The sequence below is a fragment of the Podarcis filfolensis genome (assembly GCF_964270895.1).
Source record: "Podarcis filfolensis genome assembly, chromosome: 3".
NCBI lineage: Eukaryota > Metazoa > Chordata > Lepidosauria > Squamata > Lacertidae > Podarcis > Podarcis filfolensis.
This window is the reverse complement of record NC_139606.1, coordinates 102071431-102091420: the sequence shown is the minus strand read 5'-3', so window position 1 is coordinate 102091420 and position 19990 is coordinate 102071431. Positions and strand designations below refer to the sequence as shown.

The following is a 19990-nucleotide window of genomic DNA, read 5'->3' as shown; positions in this document are numbered from 1 at the left end:
GAGCTGTAGTTGACTTGAACAATGTCTGTGTGCTTTGGACAGCAGTTGACGTTCAAAGAATCTGTGTGAGCATGAGCACCCAAATACCCCCTGCATTACTAGTATAGCGTGTGGTGTGTTTTCACGCCCTCTTGGTTGTGTCTGCTCAACTTACGGAATGATTCCTCATCCTCAACAGAATAGCTTAAACTCCTAAAAACGAAACGCTGTAGTATTATTGTCTCTAATTTGACCTAGGTTCCCCATCTGTGGGTCTAGTGTTCTATTTCCTGGTCAAGAAAGCAGTCAGTTTTCCAGTTTACTTTACAGGGCACATTTTCATTAGTCCTAAAGAAGGGGTAGTTAAAATGGTGCCTAGTCTAGCAACATCGGGAGCACACCACTTTGGCTGCTCCTCTTGTACAGTATATAGCAAAATAACAGTGACCAAACCTGCCTGCCTGCAGGTCCTTGCCCGAGAAACAGACTTCCTTTTCTAGGAAATAGATGAGACACATGAAGAAAAGTGGGAGGGATGAGGAAAGATAATAGAGAAAATTGTTGTCGTTGTTAATTTGTACACTGCCCTATACCTGTAGATCTCACAAGATAAAATCACAACACAAAATTATTCCTTCCTTTTCGCCTTAGAAACCATCCCTCCAGTTGTATTTGCATTAGGGTATGTGGACATCTTTTGCTTGCGTATCCTTTGGTTGTGAGCTAACGTGTTTGTAGCACCACTGTTTCAGCTACTGTAAAAAATTGGGTATAAAATACCACTCCTGAGAAGGAATGAATTAACAGTGCTTTGAGGAAGAAGAATGTAACTCAGTTTGTTAGCCAGGCAAGGAGTCGACATTATTCGCTTGTGGTTTTCGTTTTGTTCTGGTTTTTGCTTAAGACGAGCTCCTCAGAGCCTCCTCCCTCTCTCCCCAACAGCACTGTCAAGACACTTCACTGCTCATGGGCAAAAATGTTAAAACTGTGCGGTGGCTTTGTCATGTCAAATATGTAGCATGGAGGTGGACTGAGACCACCAAACTGTTATTAAATCACTTCTTTTGCAAGGCGCCCCAAGCTATCTGGATGATAAGATGGTATCCGTACTGAAACATCTGCATTGTATGCCAGAGATGGCGAGGTGAAAAGTGTGTGTATGAGATTCGCTTTGCCACCTGGCTCCTCCCCTCCCCTCCAGCCATGAAATTTTACATGGGTTTCCTGCATGACAGCACAATATGCTGTTGTCATGCCAGATGTTGCAATCGTGTTTTATTCCTAATTGATGACCTAAAAGGTTTTGCCTCAGCTTCTCAGGAGGAATCTTCAGGTTATGTTTCCTCAATAAACTGAAACAGCCTCGTGTAGAAGTCAAAACACTATATCACTCTTATTTCTTTTTAATTTTAAAAGAAGCATGGTCTGACTTCACAAGATTCACTTCACACCTCCAGCCTTCAGATGTCTTGTTTTGACAACACTATTTTAAAGATTATGAATGTGCTTTGATGTTTGTCCCAGCTGACCTTTAAAAGAAACTTTTTAAACAGAATCTCTAGCCTCATCATCATCATACTTATTTTTAACTCCTTATATTTTTCTTTTGGAAAGAAAAATCCAATATCTGTGAATGAAAACACTATTCAAGATTAGTATAAGCATTTAAAAAGAAATGTGTCTCTTAGTTTGCGCCCAAAAATAGATATAGAAGTCAGTTAATTTTAATGTGTTGTAAAATAATTCTACTCAACACTTTAATATTTTGTTAGAATATTTCAAAATGTGTATAATAACTATTAATGTTATTCTTTCCCAGGGAAAGAATCCCTGTGGTATAAGTCCTGTTAGTTTGTGGCAAGAAACAACAGCATAGAATCTTGTTGTGTCATGAAGATGAACAAATATATCAGCTTTTGTGGAACAGAAACCATGTCCCTCTGGGGATGTTCAGAAGCAGTGTGGTACAGTGGTTAGCATGTCAAAATAGTACTAGGCGTACCCAGTTTCGAATCCCTACTCCACTATGAAGCTCTTTGGTTCAACTTGTGCCAGTCACAATACTCTTCTTCTCTGTGTGTTCAACTTGTGTGTGGCCAAGTGGGGTGAGAAGCTGGGCCATGACCCAAATCTTTGTGGTAGACCCCCAAAGGTCTGAAAAGGGGTCATCTATGTGTGTATTGGGACGCAGGTGGTGCTGTGGTCTAAACCACAGAGCCTAGGCCTTGCCGATCAGAAGGTCGGCAGTTTGAATCCCTGTGACCGGGTGAGCTCCCATTGCTCGATCCCTGCTCCTGCCAACCTAGCAGTTCGAAAGCACGTCAAAGTGCAAGTAGATAAATAGGTACCACTCCAGCGGGAAGGTAAACGGTGTTTCCGTGTGCTGCTCTGGTTTGCCAGAAGCGGCTTAGTCATGCTGGCCACATGTCCCGGAAGCTGTACGCCGGCTCCCTCGGCCAATAAAGTGAGATGAGCGCCGCAACCCCAGAGTTGTCCGTGACTGGACCTAACGGTCAGGGGACCCTTTACCTTTATGTGTGTATAACGCTGTGCATGTAGGTCAGGGTCAAGGCTATCCTGGCCCATGATGTTGTGAAGAGAGGTACTCTCTTGACCTAATCTGACTCATGGAATTGTTGTGAGGGATTTGTCAAAGAGGATTAGTTCTGTTCATGGTGGGTAAGGCTGTCGGTGGCTAGGAGCCATGCCTGCTATGTTCTCTCTCTACTGCCAGAGGCAGTATTCCTCTGAACACTGATTGCTGGAAATCATGAGGGAAGAGTGGACAATTGCGCTCATGCCCAGCTTGCAGGCTTCCCATAGGCATGTGGTTGGCCATTGTGAGAAGGGGATACTGGGCTACATGGGCCAATGGCGTCATTCAGCAGGGCTGTTCTAATATTCCCATTCACCATTGTTGGCTTTCAAGGATGTCAGTGGTTGGCAGCAGAAGCTGAGATTGGAAAACAGCTGTGCTTTGCTTTGTACCAGCTTGTAACTGAAATAATTCTGCGTGGTTATATTTGCTGTTCGTAATGTTTAATGAAAAGAATAAAAATCCTTTTTTAAAAAGAAAAGAAAGACAATAAATGGAAAATATTAATTGTTGGCAGCAGAGGGTGGTGCCAAGGAAAAATCCCCTCTATTTGCTATTTTTAAATTAAGAGAAAAATAAAGTGTTGGCTACCGAAAGAGGACTCAAACTTTGCTGTTAATTTTTACGTCAGTGTATTATGGCACTTTACATTATTTGATGTTAGGCATATATTGTGTCTGTTAGAATCAGTCTTGTATTTTATTTGCGCAATTTTATTTTAATTTGTGTTGGCTGCTCTGATTGTGCCTAATGTAAAGGTGGGCTGCACTTCAAATAAATATGTGCGTCTCTGAACATACACAGATAAATTTGTTCTAGGCTGTGTTTGCAACTGGGCTTCCCTTCACAACTTTCTTCCTGTCTTCCTCTTCCTTTAAAAAACAAAAACAAAGCAAAACCGTCTACTCCAACCCTTTGTTACCTCTTCACCCATTCTTCTTTGGTAAAATAACACCGCCTTTTAAAGACTGTTCTTGATCTCTTACCACTGGAGCTCCAATTGGTAATTATATGTGTGATTATTATAGGAGAGCATTTCTCTCCTAAGCTGTACTGCTTGCACTGATTAACCTTTTGTGTTTTTGACAAGAAAGGCATATGTGAAAGCCTTTGAATTCACAAGTTCTCTGTTATAGAAGCTGGCGGATCGGATGACACCAGTGTGGTTCTTTCTAAGCCAAGCCTGCGAGCTGCCATTGTCGGTGTATGTTAAAACTTGTAATAAAGGATGTGAAAACTTGTGCGTGACCGAGCAGTGAACTTAACCTTAACTATGCATCTTTATCGGAAGGTGGGGATGTAGACCTGTGAATTCAGCTCTCTGCGGTGTGCATAGGTGCGTGCCTTTGTGTTGTGGTACTGGAGAGATCTCACGTAAACAATTACGTATTGGGTTTGTTCTCTTGTCTTGAAGCATCAGTTTCTATCAAAATGCCTGGGACCCTTTCAGAGCAGTGTGTTTGTAATTATGTGCTAAGGTAAACATCATCGTTTTCTGAAACTCTGTTGTAGCTAATGGTCAAGAGATCACTTGGAAGGATAGGTGCCTTGTATAGTCATTCTGCATTTCTTGATCTTCTAGTGGCTACAATTTAGAGCATGGGTAGGCAAACTAAGGCCTGGGGGCCGGATCCAGCCCATTCGCCATCTAAATCCAGCCTGCGGACAGTCCGGGAATCAGCGTGTTTTTACATGAGTAGAATGTGTCCTTTTATTTAAAATGCATCTCTGGGTTATTTGTGGGGCCTGTCTGGTGTTTTTACATGAGTAGAATGTGTGCTTTTATTTAAAATGCATCTCTGGGTTATTTGTGGGGCTTAGGAATTCGTTCATTTTTTCTCTCTTCTTCAAAATATAGTTGTCGTCTCCCCCAGGTCTGAGGGACAGTGGACCGGCCCCCTGCTGAAAAAGTTTACTGACCCCTGGTTTAGAGCTTCTTGCCTGTTAACTTCCAGCAAGCTACCTTCACTGTACTTTTCAGCGCCTGCTAAAAACACTTTTGTTTAGACAAGCCTACCCAGATACATATAATGTTTTCATCTGTTTTTAGCTTATCGTTATTTTGATTATTATTTGATTTTTTTAAATAGTTGCTTTGAGCAGTTGTTTTTTTTTACTGATTTTATTGCTTTATTCTTTTTGTAAAACCACTTTGAGGGGTTTTGCAAACAAACGGTATATGAATTGCATGAAATACTTACATGTGTGCATGGATACAATTTCTAGGGTCGGTTGCTTCCATAAAACGCAGCTACTTTTTTCCCTGGCCAAATTTCTGTACCAGTTGACAGGAGTTTCAGGGTCTTGAACTGAGAACCTTTGGTTCTCTGCGCAGCCACCTCATGCGGTGAGCTGTCAGTAGGGATGAGCAAATATTCCAATTTCAGTTTCTCATTTTCCCAAGCTATGTCCATTCCTCCACATTTCCACATCATTGTGCAATATCTTCTTCTTTTTTTAAGTCTTTGTGAAAATTCACCAGCATTTGGTGCAAATGTATCCTAATACAGTTTGTTTGTAGTTTTCACTAACGCAGGCACACTTTTAACCTAGTTTTTTTGTACACATTGCTTGGCTGGAGAACTGGATTGCAAAATTCAGTGAAGTGTGAACTTCAAAGAACGGCTGTGTTTTGGTTTGCATACCTCTTTCGGTATCTGTGCATTAGGTAAGCTCGCCTTTGAGTACAAATCGAATCAAATTTCTCCCCCATCCTCAGCTATCAGAAATGAATTTTGGAACATTCTGGAATATTGAAAAGTATCACGAACGAAACCCACTCAGCAGATACATAAACAAGAACTTGAAAGGCTTGGGAAGGAAAACGCACGCAGCAGATTGTTACTTGTAATACTGAATTGAATTTGAGACGCAGGGCCCAAAAGTTGACATGGACACTTCCTGGTATAGCATGCCAGGCGTACCAACACACTGCAAACACCTTCCTGGAGTGACATACTCTCAGGCTTCAGAATAGCACTACCCACCTGGGTTGGCTGTTCGACCTTGCTGAACAGGAAGGACTACTCATGTCTTCCTCTTTGGGGTGTGACCTTGCTGAAGCAGTGAAGTCTTTCTGCCTCTTGTGTGTTCCTATGCAGTCCTCAACCCTGACTGTGATGGCCAGGGCCGGATTTAGGTTTGATGAGGCCCTCAGCTACTGAAGGTAATGGAGCCCTTTATATGTCCAGCTGTCCTTTGTCAACAACAAATTGTCGCTGTTTTTTGTGTTGAATATATGCTATATGGTAATTTATGGACCTAATAGCTATCTAAAGCCATTTGCACATAACAAAATACATATTTTATCAAAGTAATTGTTGAACTGAAATACAATTAAGAAGAAGTATATTAATTGTGGGGCCCTAAGCTATAGCTAAATAGATAAATAGGTACCGCTCCGGCGCGAAGGTAAACGGTGTTTCCATGCGCTGCTCTGGTTCACTAGAAGCAGCTTATTCATGCTGGCCACATGACCCGGAAGCTGTCTGCGGACAAACACCGGCTCCCTTAGTCAGTAAAGCGAGATGAGCACCGCAACCCCAGAGTCGTCTGCGACTGGACTTAACGGTCAGGGGTCCCTTTACCTTTACATTTAAGCTATAGCTTGTTTAGCTTATACGTAATCCGGCACTGGTGATGGGCAGCTATGACAGGGAGAATCTTTTGCTGATGGGTAATTAGGCTTTGGGAGCGATTGAATGGTCCCGTCGCACCAAAAAAGAATTACCCACAATGACTGATTGGAAAGATTCAAGGCTAGAACAAGGAATTGTCCAGAGATTCAGTTGCCTGTTCGCTCTGTGTGTGGATGCTTTGGACAAAATTGAGCCTTTAATTACTCATAGTACACAGTTTGAGAATTACAGAGTGAGCAGTGCAGCTCATTCAAGGCGCTTTGAAGGGGCTGTAGTTCTGTGGTAGAGCACATGCTTTTCACAGATTCAAGTCCCAGTTATCTCTAGGTAGGGCTGGAATAAGACCTCTGTCTGAAACCATGGAGAGTTCTACAGTCAGTGTAGAGAATATTGGACTATACGCACCATGGGTCTCTGTATAAGGCAGCTTCCTTTCTATTAACACAAATTATCGAAACAAATGCCTGCAACTCCCTGGCTTTGGGATTTCTCCACCCCAAAATACAATAAATAAAAAGTTTAAAAATTAAGCTTTTAAAACCCTCCATTTATCTTCTTAGTGTGGGCTTTGAAAAGGCCAAATGGCTATGTGTGATCGGGGTGCAGAGCCAAGGGAAAAATTCATTCTGTCCCCAGAAGACCACTGATCTAGCAGAGCAGTCCAGCTGGCAGAGGTGGAGGGAGGCCAATTTATGGAGTAACAGTTTTAATCTGTTGGTGACTCTTTAGAGCAGTGGTACACTGAGGACTGCAAGGGAAGGGGTAGAATCTGAAATCTCCATTGTCAGCAGTGAAATCTTGATCCAGCTCAAAATATGCTCCCACTTAATTGGACAACTCTGTGTGAGTGTGTATCTATCTACCTACCTACCTCAATCTATGTTGAGATTCCACCATTATAGGGGGGTTGGACTGGATAATCCTTGGAGGCCCTTGCAACTCTACAGTTCCATGATTCTGTGATCTATGTTAGTCAACTAAAAGTGTTTAATTGGCTTGGCCATCTGTTAGCTATTGCAGCTCTAATGATAAAATAAATAATGTTTGTTCTCTGCGGAATTGCAACATTTATAGATAGAGATATATAGACCGTTTTGAGAAAACATTGTTCTCGGGTTACTATTTGATGAGAAATGAGTTGAGATATTGGTTACAGTGATATCACGGTATTGTCATTTGAGGACATGCCAAGGAGTGTGTGCATACTTTTGTGTGCTTGAACAAACACTATGCAAATACAGTGGTACCTCGGGCTACAGACGCTTCAGGTTATAGACTCCGCTAATGCAGAAATAGTACCTCGGGTTAAGAACTTTGCTTCAGGATGAGAACAGAAATCGTGTGGCAGCAGTGGGAGGCCCCATTAGCTAAAATGGTACCTCAGGTTAAGAACAGTTTCAGGTTAAGAATGGACCTCCAGAACGAATTAAGTTCTTAACCAGAGGTACCACTGTATATCACAATAAACTATCCAGGACTAGCAACAACAATGCAACAGGAAGATTGGACCATTCACACGGTGTCAGATATCTGGTTGCAGTTGATGCACAAGCTTAGTGAATATTAGTGCAATGTATGTGACGCAGGTGGTGCTGTGTTCTAAACCACAGAGCCTAGGACTTGCTGATCAGAAGGTCGGCGGTTCGAATCCCTGTGACGGGGTGAGCTCCCGTTGCTCGGTCCCTGCTCCTGCCAACCTAGCAGTTCAAAAGCACATCAAAGTGCAAGTAGATAAATAGGTACCGCTCCGGCAGGAAGGTAAACGGCATTTCCGTGCGCTGCTCTGGTTCGCCAGAAGCGGCTTAGTCATGCTGGCCACATGACCTGGAAGTTGTCGGCAGACAAATGCCGGCTCCTTGGCCTATAGAGTGAGATCAGGGCCGCAACCCCAGAGTCGTCCGTGACAACCTAACGGTCAGGGATACCTTTACCTTTATCTTTATGTGACCGAGGTAACTGATGACTATAGTATAAGAGAGCATATATGATGCATGATAACGTTTATGTTTTGAAACTGTGTGCTGAAAACAACCATTTCAACTCAGATGTATAAATTTTGCACATGTTGTCTCACTTAAGATATGTAGCTAGAATATTTGTAAAATTATAACTTTGGATACTTTCACAGAACAGGGCAGCTACAATTGAAATTCATATTTCCTAAAATGTTCAATTAACAAAATCTATCCACAGCATCCATTAATTGATTAATTCTACTGAATGAAAAATAGATTTTTGTTCATTTCTTTATTTAAAGATTTATAAACGGTTTCCTAGGAAATATTTCCAAAAAATATTAAGTGTTCTTTTTTTAAAAAATTGAGAAAAGTGAGCAACTGATTAAGAGGGCCACACATCACAGTAATCTGATATTTTATGTTCTGATTGTCTAAATTACTAAATTACCCAGATTTTCAGCTCAAAATGTGGTGTAAAATAAATTTTGTTAACTATTTATGTAATTTGCTTAAGCTAATTTTATGTTTGCTTCAAAAGTTGGTTAACGGTGTGTTTGTGTTGATATCTGATTACGGAGGCATGTCCTCTTACTTAATCTCTTACTTGCATTTTTAAAAAGTAGACCTCAAAAAAATTTACATGATGGGATTAGTTTCTAGAGGTGCTTTGAAGAAAATGTGCTACATATTTTTACAATAAAATGGCATTTTTTCATGTGACACTCTCCCCCACGCCCCACGCCCACCTCTGGTATCCTGTAACTTTATTTTTCTTGCTCCACAGAATGAAAGTTACCAACACTGGACAGACGCAACAAAATGTACTTACTTAGTCCTACATTTCACGGGACACCACTCTTATTTTTAAATTTTTTTGCTCTTTTCTCCCCCCCCCCCCAGTTTCCATTGCGAGACGAGTACAGGACCCATTAGCTGAGCTAGTGAAAATTGAGCCCAAACACATTGGAGTTGGAATGTACCAGGTAAGGCAGTGCAGATCATTTTAATCTAAGTATAATCCAACCTGATATGAAGGAACACTGAAACAGTGCTTGGTAATTAAGTGTCAACTAGTTATATGTCTGCTTTAAAAGATTTGTGGAATGGTAATAAATATTTATAAGTCCTGGTGCAGGTTTTTTCTTTAAAAATTCCCTGGCTTTAACGATTGCGACTGAGACTTAGCGATGGCTGCAGCCAGATTTATTGTCTATTAAAAACATCAGATCAGGCTGGTAACCTGATCCCCAAAGCCTTCTCTCTTTCACGTTGCTACAACAATGGGTTGGGTTTTTTTTAAGCCCTCTTGGGAAAACACTATAAGATATTGATTCTCCACTCAGAGGCTATTGGCCTATATCCTTGTCTATGACATTTCTTCAGCTATTTGATCCGGGAGCCTTTATTCCCCATACCTTTAAAATTAATTAAATATGAAGTGGAAACATTTTAATGATTAAAAAATGCATTTGAGCAAATACGTATGGTAGCATATAGTGGAAATTTCCAGTGTTTTTGAAATTGGCAGTGGTGTAAATAGTATTTAGCCACGAACATGTAATCCGTTGCAATGAAAACCAGTTTTCAAAAGTGTAAATCTGATGGTTTTTTCCCTTCATTGGGGGAGACCATCCAATGTAGTGTGGAAAGTGGCATGGGGGTTGCAGGAAGAAACACTGGAAATCGTATTTACTTCTTTTACAGTAGCTTTAGTGGTCACCTTCAGTGTTTCAAAAGCAGAAGAGCAGCTGTGGTTTTTAGCCACAATACTAAACAACAAAAATTCTATCAACTTGTTTGTGGGTGTTAGGTTATACTAGGCCTTCAAAAATGTCCAGACTTCAGGAAGTGAATCTCATATTTGCTAGATCCTTCTCACCAAGTTGACACTGTTAAGGAGGCAGTTTGTCAAACTTAAGAGTTCTCCCAAATATTTGAGAGTCAGGTGCACTGATTATTTGTTGCATAAAATCTATACCCGCTTGATTGTAAAAGCAGAAAAACAAAACCCTCAAAGCAGTTTACAAAAAGATAAAACAATATCAAGGTGGGTTCACAACCATACTTTAAAGCGTACAAAAGTTAACATACTAAAAAAAAAATACTATTAATTACCAGATGCTTGGAACCCACATGGCTTCTATTGATGCATGTTCTGATCATTGATGTTTCTCCACAAAGCTAGAAAAAAGCAAACGTCTCGTGCTTATTGTATCAGAGAGCACAAATTAAATCATTTCGAAAAGGAATTGTGTCTAAGCACATTTTTTATAAGTGAGTTTAGTAACCAAACATTGGAGGGGAGCCTTGGTTGTTGTTGTTGTTTTTAAATCTTGGTCTCAATTCATGATCAAAATAATTTGGCAGCATTCCTAGTGAGGGCATGTAAATCAAAGGAGTGGAGGGCCTCACATATGTGATCTGTTGTTGCTGCCACTAGATCAAACATTGGCATGAGCCCCCTTGAGAGCACTGTCTGGTGTTTTAAAGGCTATACAGGCCTGCTGAGGAGACCAGGTACTGAAATTAATACTCTGGCGCGGGTGAGATGACAAGTGTGTCTTGCCGGTTCCTCCCTGCTCCTCCAGTGACAGCAGAGAGTAGACAATACCTTTAGGTAGACAAAACCTCTTGTCAGAAGTTTTTAAGTGAAAATATCACCCCAGAAGGTATATAAGATGCATGCTCAGTGATGTAAAGGAATTCTGAATCACCAGAGCATTCAGTGCCACTTAGGGAGACAAATTGTTCAACTTGTGTGTCAAAAGTGTTATTATCCTTCGGCAACAGAACAAGTCTAAGGGGAGCGAATTAAATTTTTGTGACTTTTCTTCCTTTAAGCATACATAGTTGTTTGTTTTCAGCTGAACAGCTGGAGGAAGAGGAGGAAGCGGAAGACCTTTGGGATTAAGTCCACCCAGGGGTAAAAGTAAACACACTCGGCTAATAGTTGCTCTGTGGTAACAAAGTGCCAGCATTACCCCAGTTCAATGGGTTGAGACTTCTGTGAGGCGGAGTCACAGCGCAGTCTTCTCCTACCTAGCCCAGGATTTCTTATGTTGCAGAGGCCCTTAAGTTTCTTTAGAGCAGAAAATATTAGCCCTGTACTGGATCCTTTGCCACAAATTTAACATTAGTAAAAAATCTGCACCATTTTGACATTGCAGATTTTATCGACCAGCCATATTTGTGAACGCAGCTTAAAAAAAAATCATTTCAGTAATAAATTCCTCCTTGTTCTACACTCTGAAATCTTCTCTCCTTAACACATTTGGGAAATTAACATCCTTTAAGCATATGAGAGATAATGTGTATAGTTTTTCAAGCCCCCAGAAGGGAAGCATACTTGGTTCCAGATGTAACTGCAGCATTTTGTGTCAAATAAAATCTGCGAATAATGCTTTTATATGTAGACTCCTTAAGGGAAAACAGTTGAACTAATTTCTCCCCCTAGTTTCCATGTATTGCTCCAGGGTCCTGATCAAAGAAGGATTTTATAAAGTATAATTGGAATACCTAATGTGAAGTTTAAATACAATGCGGCTAACGCCATGCCTTCTCCTCTTGCCCTCGTTCTGGCCTTCTCCTCTTCCCATGGTGGTTTAATGTGTAGCGGGTTTCTCCCCCACCCCTTTTCCTCTTCCCAAACATTTTGTTCTGGGGCCTTTTCCATTCCAAAATGAAACTGGATATTTTACAGTCAAGCTTTTTGGTAACTTAAAAAAAAAAAATCAAGATTGACAGAAAGGGGCTAGAGACCATTTTCTTAAAATAACCTATTGGAAGTTGAGGGAACGCTGTTTCACGAAGGGTCGCTTCCCCTTTAATTGACAGTGGGAGATTTCCTTTAATAATCTCAAGTGTCCTGTCGGTATTGCTGTCATATGAATCTAGGCTGGGTTTTAAAGTTTTTGCACCTAATTCTTTCGACATTTAGTGCCATGAATAGGCCCATTAAATTGTAGCAGGGTCTTCTCAGTTGGATCCCATTGGGAAGCCAACAGTTCTCCGCTGCTGGCAAGCAGCAGAGTGGATGTTTTTCTATCTGCTCTCGGTATGCAGTTTTTATGCTTGGGCCAAGCCCAATGATCAGCGTATATGCAGTCAGGCTTTGTTGAAAGGGAATATCGGGATCCCTCTCGTGATACGTTGTGGGACTGACGGCATAACATCACTCCTGGTTAAGTGAATTGCACTTTAGCAGCTGTTCAAAAAGGTTCTATCATGCAAGTTGTGACCCTCTTAAGAATGCACACTGGGGTAAGGAACTTATGGCACTACAGGATGAGAAGCCTATCTCAAAAGACACTTCTATATTTTTGAATTATGTGGGCTTTGGGTTCTCCTGCCTTTGGAATTAGACAGGTGGTTTCTGAAGAGAGGGCCTTTTCTGTGTTGGCAACCTGGCTTTGAAACTCCTTGCCTAGGAAAGTTTCCATTGATAAAAAATGGAAACTTCTGAACACCCATAATTTTTAGTTATGGAGAGGACATATGTTTATTACATGATATCAGTTTCAGTGGGTTTACACTGAACTTCACTTCAAATGTTTTCCACTTCGATAAGTACAAATCTGAGATAAGATGTGGAGCTTTCAGAAACTAAAAGTACAGCTTTCCACGTCTCAGGAAGTTTTAACAAACACACTTTTCACACAAAATAATCACGTTGAAATTTTAGTATCAGTGAATAGGAATCTGTTAGGAGGTTATGAATTTTCCAACCTTTAGAGATTTCTACACAATATGGCAGCTTTTCAAGGTTAGATGCTTCCCTCTAAAAGACCCATATACTAACACAATCTTGTGCTTTAAGGATCGAGGGGAGATGTGTATGTTTACTCTGCATACACAAACCCATAGATATAATACTCAGTGTCTTTCATCTTTACAACTTACTGCTGTTTTACACTTGAATGCAAAGATGTACATAGATTCCCTGTGTTTACTTCAGTAGTCCTGGATTGTGTGTGTGTAACTAACTGATAGAAACTATGCGTATAGATGTGTTTTTCCACTTAGTGCTTAGAAATGTATATATGAATAGGACTGCAGGGTATTACAGGTACAATAGAAGGCTGGTGTCTTGAGACAGTTGCTTGCAAAAAGTGATTTTGAGGGATGATGTGCCGCTGAGTGATTTTTAAACCTCTGAGGTGTGATTATGTCATAACAACTATAACTTCTGGACTTGCTTTATTACTTTTATTAAAACAAATATGTATGAAGGGACTTTGTATTCTTTTCGTGTGTGTGATGAGGGAAATGAGGTGGTTAATTTATGAGGTGAACAGAACTTCCAGAGAGCAGAGTGCCATTTGCTTAGATGTGCTTAAACCACACATTTTGCAGGGAAACAATTGTTCAGTGGTCTGATTTGTGGGGTTTTGCTGTCAACGTTAAACTGTGCAGTCCCTCCCCTTCCAAACGGCTATTTTACATTTTTGCCCCTTTGTCCCAAAGTAATTGGTCTTCTGTCTTTTAACAAAGTGGCATTATATCAAATCATAATATTAGTGGTGGTCACCCGCTCTTAACACTTTTCTGAGTGCAGGATGCAACTCCAGCATCTATGAAATGACCTTCAAGGTACTGCTTAACTCAGGCTTCCTCAACCTCAGCCCTCCAGATGTTTTGAGACTACAATTCCCATCATCCCTGACCACTGGTCCTGCTAGCTAGGGATCATGGGAATTGTAGGCCAAAAACATCTGGAGGGCCGAGGCTGAGGACGCCTGGCTTAACTACTTCAGTGAATATATGATAAAAGTTATATCTGAGGTTTGTGTATTTTGGTTATTTCTTAATCAGTCTACTTGTCCTTACATTGAATACAATACACGTGCTTACATGAACATTTTGAGAACATTTAAAATCGTACCTGGAATCACTAGTGAATACTAAAAAAAAAAATTATGTAGGAAGGAGCAGGATCCCAAATACCTACTTAGACTCAACTAAAACAATGGGCAAACTGGTCTATGTCACTTTTGATTGTATTTACCTATATCTCTATTCTGTTTCCACATTAATCCACAGGTTGGTTGTTGTTTTTTAAGTTTGCATAGCATACAGATTTAGGGTGCAATGATATGGTCTTTGGGAGGATGTCCCGGGGCAATAGAATAGATCAGAACTACCCCTCTCGTGTCAAGAGACAGAGTTCTGAATCTGGGAAGGTTGATCTGATGTCAGTCAGAGCCTCCTTCTCCATAGACGACAGTGCTCCAAATTAGCGCAGAGTCTCTTGTTCCATTTATGCAATGATTTACCCTTGTGCAACAGAACTTATACCCTTCGTCCTCTCATATGTCTCCTAAATCTTTTATTGGGGTTTCCCCAACCACCCAGAGCATTTGGGGGGAGGTGTCTGCAGGGGGAGGATGGGGGGAGAAATCCATTGCGCAAGCTCAAATCCTTGCGCTAATGGAATTAGGGCATCGGGTACCGCCCTTAAGAGCCAGTGGTGGTGTAGTGGTTAAGAGCGGTGGACTTGTAATCTGGGGAACCGGGTTCGCGTCTCCGCTCCTCCACATGCAGCTGCTGGGTAACTTGGGCTAGTCACACTTCTCTGAAGTCTCTCAGCCCCACTCACCTCACAGAGTGTTTGTTGTGGGGGAAGAAGGGAAAGGAGATTGTTAGCTGCTTTGACACTCCTTAGGGTAGTGATAAAGCGGGATATCAAATCCAAACTCCTCTTCTTCCTCTTCTTTGTAATGGCAATGGTTCCTTTGACAACCTGGCCCAACGAATGTTGGCATTCTGAGGTTGGTAGGGCGAAAAAGGGGACATCCCAGATGGCAGGTTGGATCCAAAGCTGTCCCTGACATTCCTCTAAATGAGGGGGGGAAATAGACACACTTTTGAGCATGTCTGTAAGTCTTTACACCCCATTGTTTCTAGTGAGACAGAAAATAAAACATAAGGTGCTTTTTGTTTTTGTTTTTTAAAAAGGTTTCTTACTGACAGAAGCTGAGAGAAGAACACAAAGGAACGCATTGGATTTCCCCTTAATATTTCCTATCCATGTTAGGATTGTAATGCTAAAAACAACATTCTGCCTCCCTAATTGGAGGCGGTGTGCTTCTGAATACCATTTGCTGGAAACCACAGTAAACCCATTGCGCTCAGGTCCTGCTTTCAGGATTCCCATAATCATTAGGCTGGTCACTGTGAAAACAGGATGCTTAACTTGAGTAGGGGTCAGCAACCCTTTTCAGCCATGGGCCGGTCCACTGTCCCTCAGACCATGTGGTGGGCCGGACTATATTTTTTTTTTGGGGGGGAATGAACGAATTCCTGTGCCCCACAAATAACCCAGCGATGCATTTTAAATAAAAGCACACCTTCTGCTCATGTGAAAACACCAGGCAGGCCCCACAAGTAACCCAGAGATGCATTTTAAATAAAAGGACACATTCTACTCATGTAAAACATGCTGATTCCTGGACTGTCCGTGGATTAAGAAGGCGATTGGGCTGCTCTGGCCCCCGGGCCTTAGCTTGCCTACCCATGATCTAGAGGGATAGCAGGGCTCTTTGCACATTCTTAAGATAGAATTTGCTACTTTAGCTGCGAGCATCTCTTGCATCCATGCACCAGATTCCCAACTCCAGTAATCTCCACCCCTTCTTATACACTGCTGGGCTATACAAACTAGATGGGCCTTTGACCTGGTCCAGCATGACTCTCTTATGTTCCTATACATTCAAATAGCCGAGAATCGGGTTTCAGCCTTCAAATAAGTGTGAAATCTGGTAGACTGTTAAGTTCTGATACATGCATCAGTCCGACATTACATATAGGAATTACATTATACGTAGGAATTTTGAAAGTTAGAATTTGTCAAGTATCCCTCCCTACTCATATAAAAGGGCTTGTCTTGTGCTTGGCTTGGTACAGTTTTTTTTTACTGTATTTTTTTCAACAGCCGACCCCCAAGTCATATCAAAATCTGTTTCTTTCCTTTCATTAAACAGTGTAACACTGTTGCTTTTCTCTCTCCTTATAACTGGTTGTAAACAATTTTGTTGTAGTGTCTATTTTTCTACAATTGTACAATTCTTTAAAAAAAAAAATGTTCCAGAAGCAGAAAATCAACTCTGAGGCCCATTGGGCTCCTAGAACTAGCTGAACAATTATTTTGATGCTGGCTGAGGTTTTAAAACTCCTTGAAACTTTTGCGAAGCTGTATAATTTAGCATGAAAAAGTTACCAAGATTATTTTAAAAACTTCTTTAATCTTTTTGTTTCTCTACTGTTCCCAATTTTAATCAATATTCCACTTCATCTTGTGACTTTAGCAACATAGTTTCATGCAGTCAATATTTTAAAAAAGGATTGTGTTCTTCTCTTTTCTGTTTTCTATAACAGATATGTATATAAAGCATGCATTTTTGGTTGTGTTTTACAATTTCATACTTTCTAGATTTTATCCGTCTAACAACTTTTTTGCAACTGCTCTCCCCCTCAAAACAACACTCTTGTTATAGAAACTAATATCTTGTTTTATTATACAGTGATTATTATCTTTGACCTTTATTTTTGGATCACCAACAAAAATATACACTTTTTTCTATGTCAGTCATTGTCTAAAATTTCATCTTTGTTCTGCTTTCCATTACATGCCATGAATTATATGAAATTAAATTAATCGCTACTCTAAACAAAAATTAAATGTGCCGTAATCCAGAGTTACGTTGTTTGCTTTTACAACTGTAAGTCATAAGTAATTAATTTTCCTTGGAAAATTAATTCACTTACCATTCCCAGTAGCATCATATGTTGACACAGGATTATAGATAGTTTAATGTTTTTCTTCAGCAAGTTGGCCTCAACTTTGGAAGACCTTAAATCAAAACAAATTCAAATTTACTCCACTGCATACATTCAGGGTTATTTAAGATGAATTTTGTCTTTATTGCTGTCATCCAGATGATGATTCGAAAACTGCATTCAAACTTTTGCAAAAATCATATGCCTGCGGACAGTTTGCCAATTTCTTTTTGTTTTGTTTCACATTTCCTCCAATGTTAAGTTCAACCAAGGTTGACCACTACAAGACTAAACAAGGAAAGTCACCAAAACTTCAGCCTCAGGATTTTTGAGAAGTGTGATAAAAACTTAAATGTTTGGCTTGTTTTGGAGGGGATTTGTGTTAAGCTGGCAGAGGTATGTCCATTTTATGTTACATGTTGGACCCAAAGGCTTCCTTCCTTTCATAGAAAGATCTTCCTGTGTTGAAAGAAGATGCCTTCTGTTGGAAGAAGGTAACCTCTGAATATAACCCATTGCCTTGTGTTTTTCATTGGGGTTTTTTCCCCATGTGCTGCCATTCTAATACTGTGGGTTATAAAAGTAAATTGAGCAAGTAATTCTGGAAAAGAACCTTTTAAATGAATAAATAAATAAATTCAAATAAATGACTGATTTAAATCAGGCATAGGCAAACTCAGCCCTCCAGATGTTTTGGGACTACAACTCCCATCATCCCTAGCTAACAGGACCAGTGGTCAGGGATGATGGGAGTTGTCGTCCCAAAACATCTGGAGGGCTGAGTTTGCCTATGCCTGATTTAAATCATTCCAACAATGAATGTCAGTGACTCCAATAAGAACTATTTCAGTGCACAAGGAGAACAACTTGCATATACTTACCATATAGAATTAACATGATATCTATACAAATGTACATGGTGGACCTTAGGCCTTCTTCTAACTAGAAGTTTTTTCCTTTGGTATCATATTCATTTGACAATGAGATTCCAGGCTGCATACAACAAAGTAGTTTTGTTAGCACAATAATTGCTGTTTGTGCAGTGGGAGTTCACATTTCTTCCCTTGTGACCCTGAAGCCTCCTTAAATCTGCTCTGGAGGGTGGGGGGGAAACCCCAGAAAAGATTTAGAGGACTCAGGAAGAAGTTATGGATATGCACAGTCCTTGGGCTAACAAAACAATGTTGTTACAATACTGTGTTTTAGAGATCTGTGCATGCATGCACATGCACATGTACACACACACAAAATGTGATCATCATGTGATCATCTTTAGCTGTCCCTTGGGATCTCTTCCAACTCAACAATTCCAAGATTCTATGTTGTGAATCACATGAGCAAAAGTTTCCCATCCCATGGCTTAACGGAAAAGCCAGAAAGATGCAACTGATAATACATTGAAGGGGGAAAAGTATTTGATCCCCTGCTAAATTTGCCCGTTTGCCCTCTGACGAAGAAATAATTTTAGTGGTAGGTTTACTGTAGCTGTGAGAGACAGAATAACAACAGGAAAACCCCCAAAAACCCAGAAGACAAAAGTCCGAGATTGATGTGCATTATAATGAGTGAAATAAGTATTTGATCCCCTATCAACCAGCCAGATGTCAGGCTACCTGGTATCCTCACTGTATGTAACGAGCTGAGATTAGAACCAATAATCGGATTAGGAGTTAAAGGCAAACTGTGATGATAGCAAAGCCTGGAAGGGAGTGGGAGGTCTCTGTCTCTGTAAAATAACTTAAGTGACTTGTAAACAAATTGAAAACCAAGAAATAAAAGGGAATGTTTTTTGCTAAAGGTCCCCTGAGTTAATTATTCCAGGTGATCAGAAGAAGTGGTTACTTACGAGCCTGGTTAATATAAAAGGCTCCTATAATGGGGTTAGATATCACGATACACATTTAAAATGTGGTAGGCTTTTTGACCTTTAGTGTCCATTAAAATATATCTTTTAGGAGGGTGTATATTAAGACCTACATTAAATATACACCCTGAGGCCATAATACTTTTTAAAAAAAGAAAAAGCCAAGCTTTATCATGCTACTGTTTTGTTAAAGTTCTCCTCCCAGTTTATTGAATCTTGATTGCCAGTGTAAGGATTTTGTGCCTTAACAGTAAAATTTTATACTGGAATGAAATTGGATTTTTTTTGCCTCCGCCCCTCTCCGCCCCAAATGAATAAATAGCAAGACCTTGATTAGTAACCCCCTGCATTCATGCAAAACGCAACCACCAATTCACAAAGGCACATTTATAACTTAAGCCTTGGCTTGTTTGAACTGTAACACTGCCGCCACTGGAGTTTCACCTCGGAGACTTAAATAAATATAAATAAACTAAAGTAATAAACACTATATGTTTTATGGAGCTGTGTGAACCTGAAAAAGATTTCTCCAGGCTAACAACCTCTTGGCAAACTCAAAGAAAAAGAAAGAAAGAAAAATAATTTGATTCACTTGCATCTTGAGGTCCCGGGCAACCAGCTAGCATGAATGGTGAAAATAAAGGCCTTGCACTACTTTTTATAATGTTCTGAGCATATAGAAATACTCCATGAATAATCCTTTTGAGAGTAATGCATAATACATTGATAATATGGAAGTCTAAAAGCACGGCAGAAAGAACAGAGGGTGATACAGCGTATGCATTACAGCAAATATATCTAGGCTAGGCTGGTTAGTGTTTGAAGTTTGGAGAAGAGAATCGGCCCTATCAGTAGGCAGAGTGTGGTGGCAGTAGATGTTGGGAAGCAAGGGAAAGGAGTGAGGTTTTGGAGGACAAAACTGCCTGTGCAGCAGTGACTGCCCTGTGGCCCATCATTGAGTCTGCGGCCTTCAACTGCACTGTCTTGTCCTAGGGTTGAAGTAAGATTCAAAGTCCTGTTTGCACATGGATTTTTTGGGGAGGGAAATGACATCTACAGGCAGAAACCTGTCTTGCGGTGGCTCTGCAGAGTAAAAATTATTTCAGACAACTCAAAGAAAGCTTGAAACATGATTTCACCTGTTGATTCAGGAAGTGTGAATTTGCTGGATGTGCAGTAA

General features: G+C 40.5%; 1 protein-coding gene across 1 annotated transcript in view; it reads left to right on the top strand.

The window, feature by feature from the left end:
• The window catches only part of SRBD1 (S1 RNA binding domain 1), a 164312-nt gene that overhangs the window by 88304 nt on the left and 56018 nt on the right, over positions 1 to 19990 (top strand). Inside the window, exon 16 of the mRNA XM_083605025.1 lies at positions 9072 to 9154. Coding sequence (XP_083461151.1) covers positions 9072 to 9154 — 83 coding nt within the window. The remainder of the gene's footprint in view (positions 1 to 9071; positions 9155 to 19990) is intronic.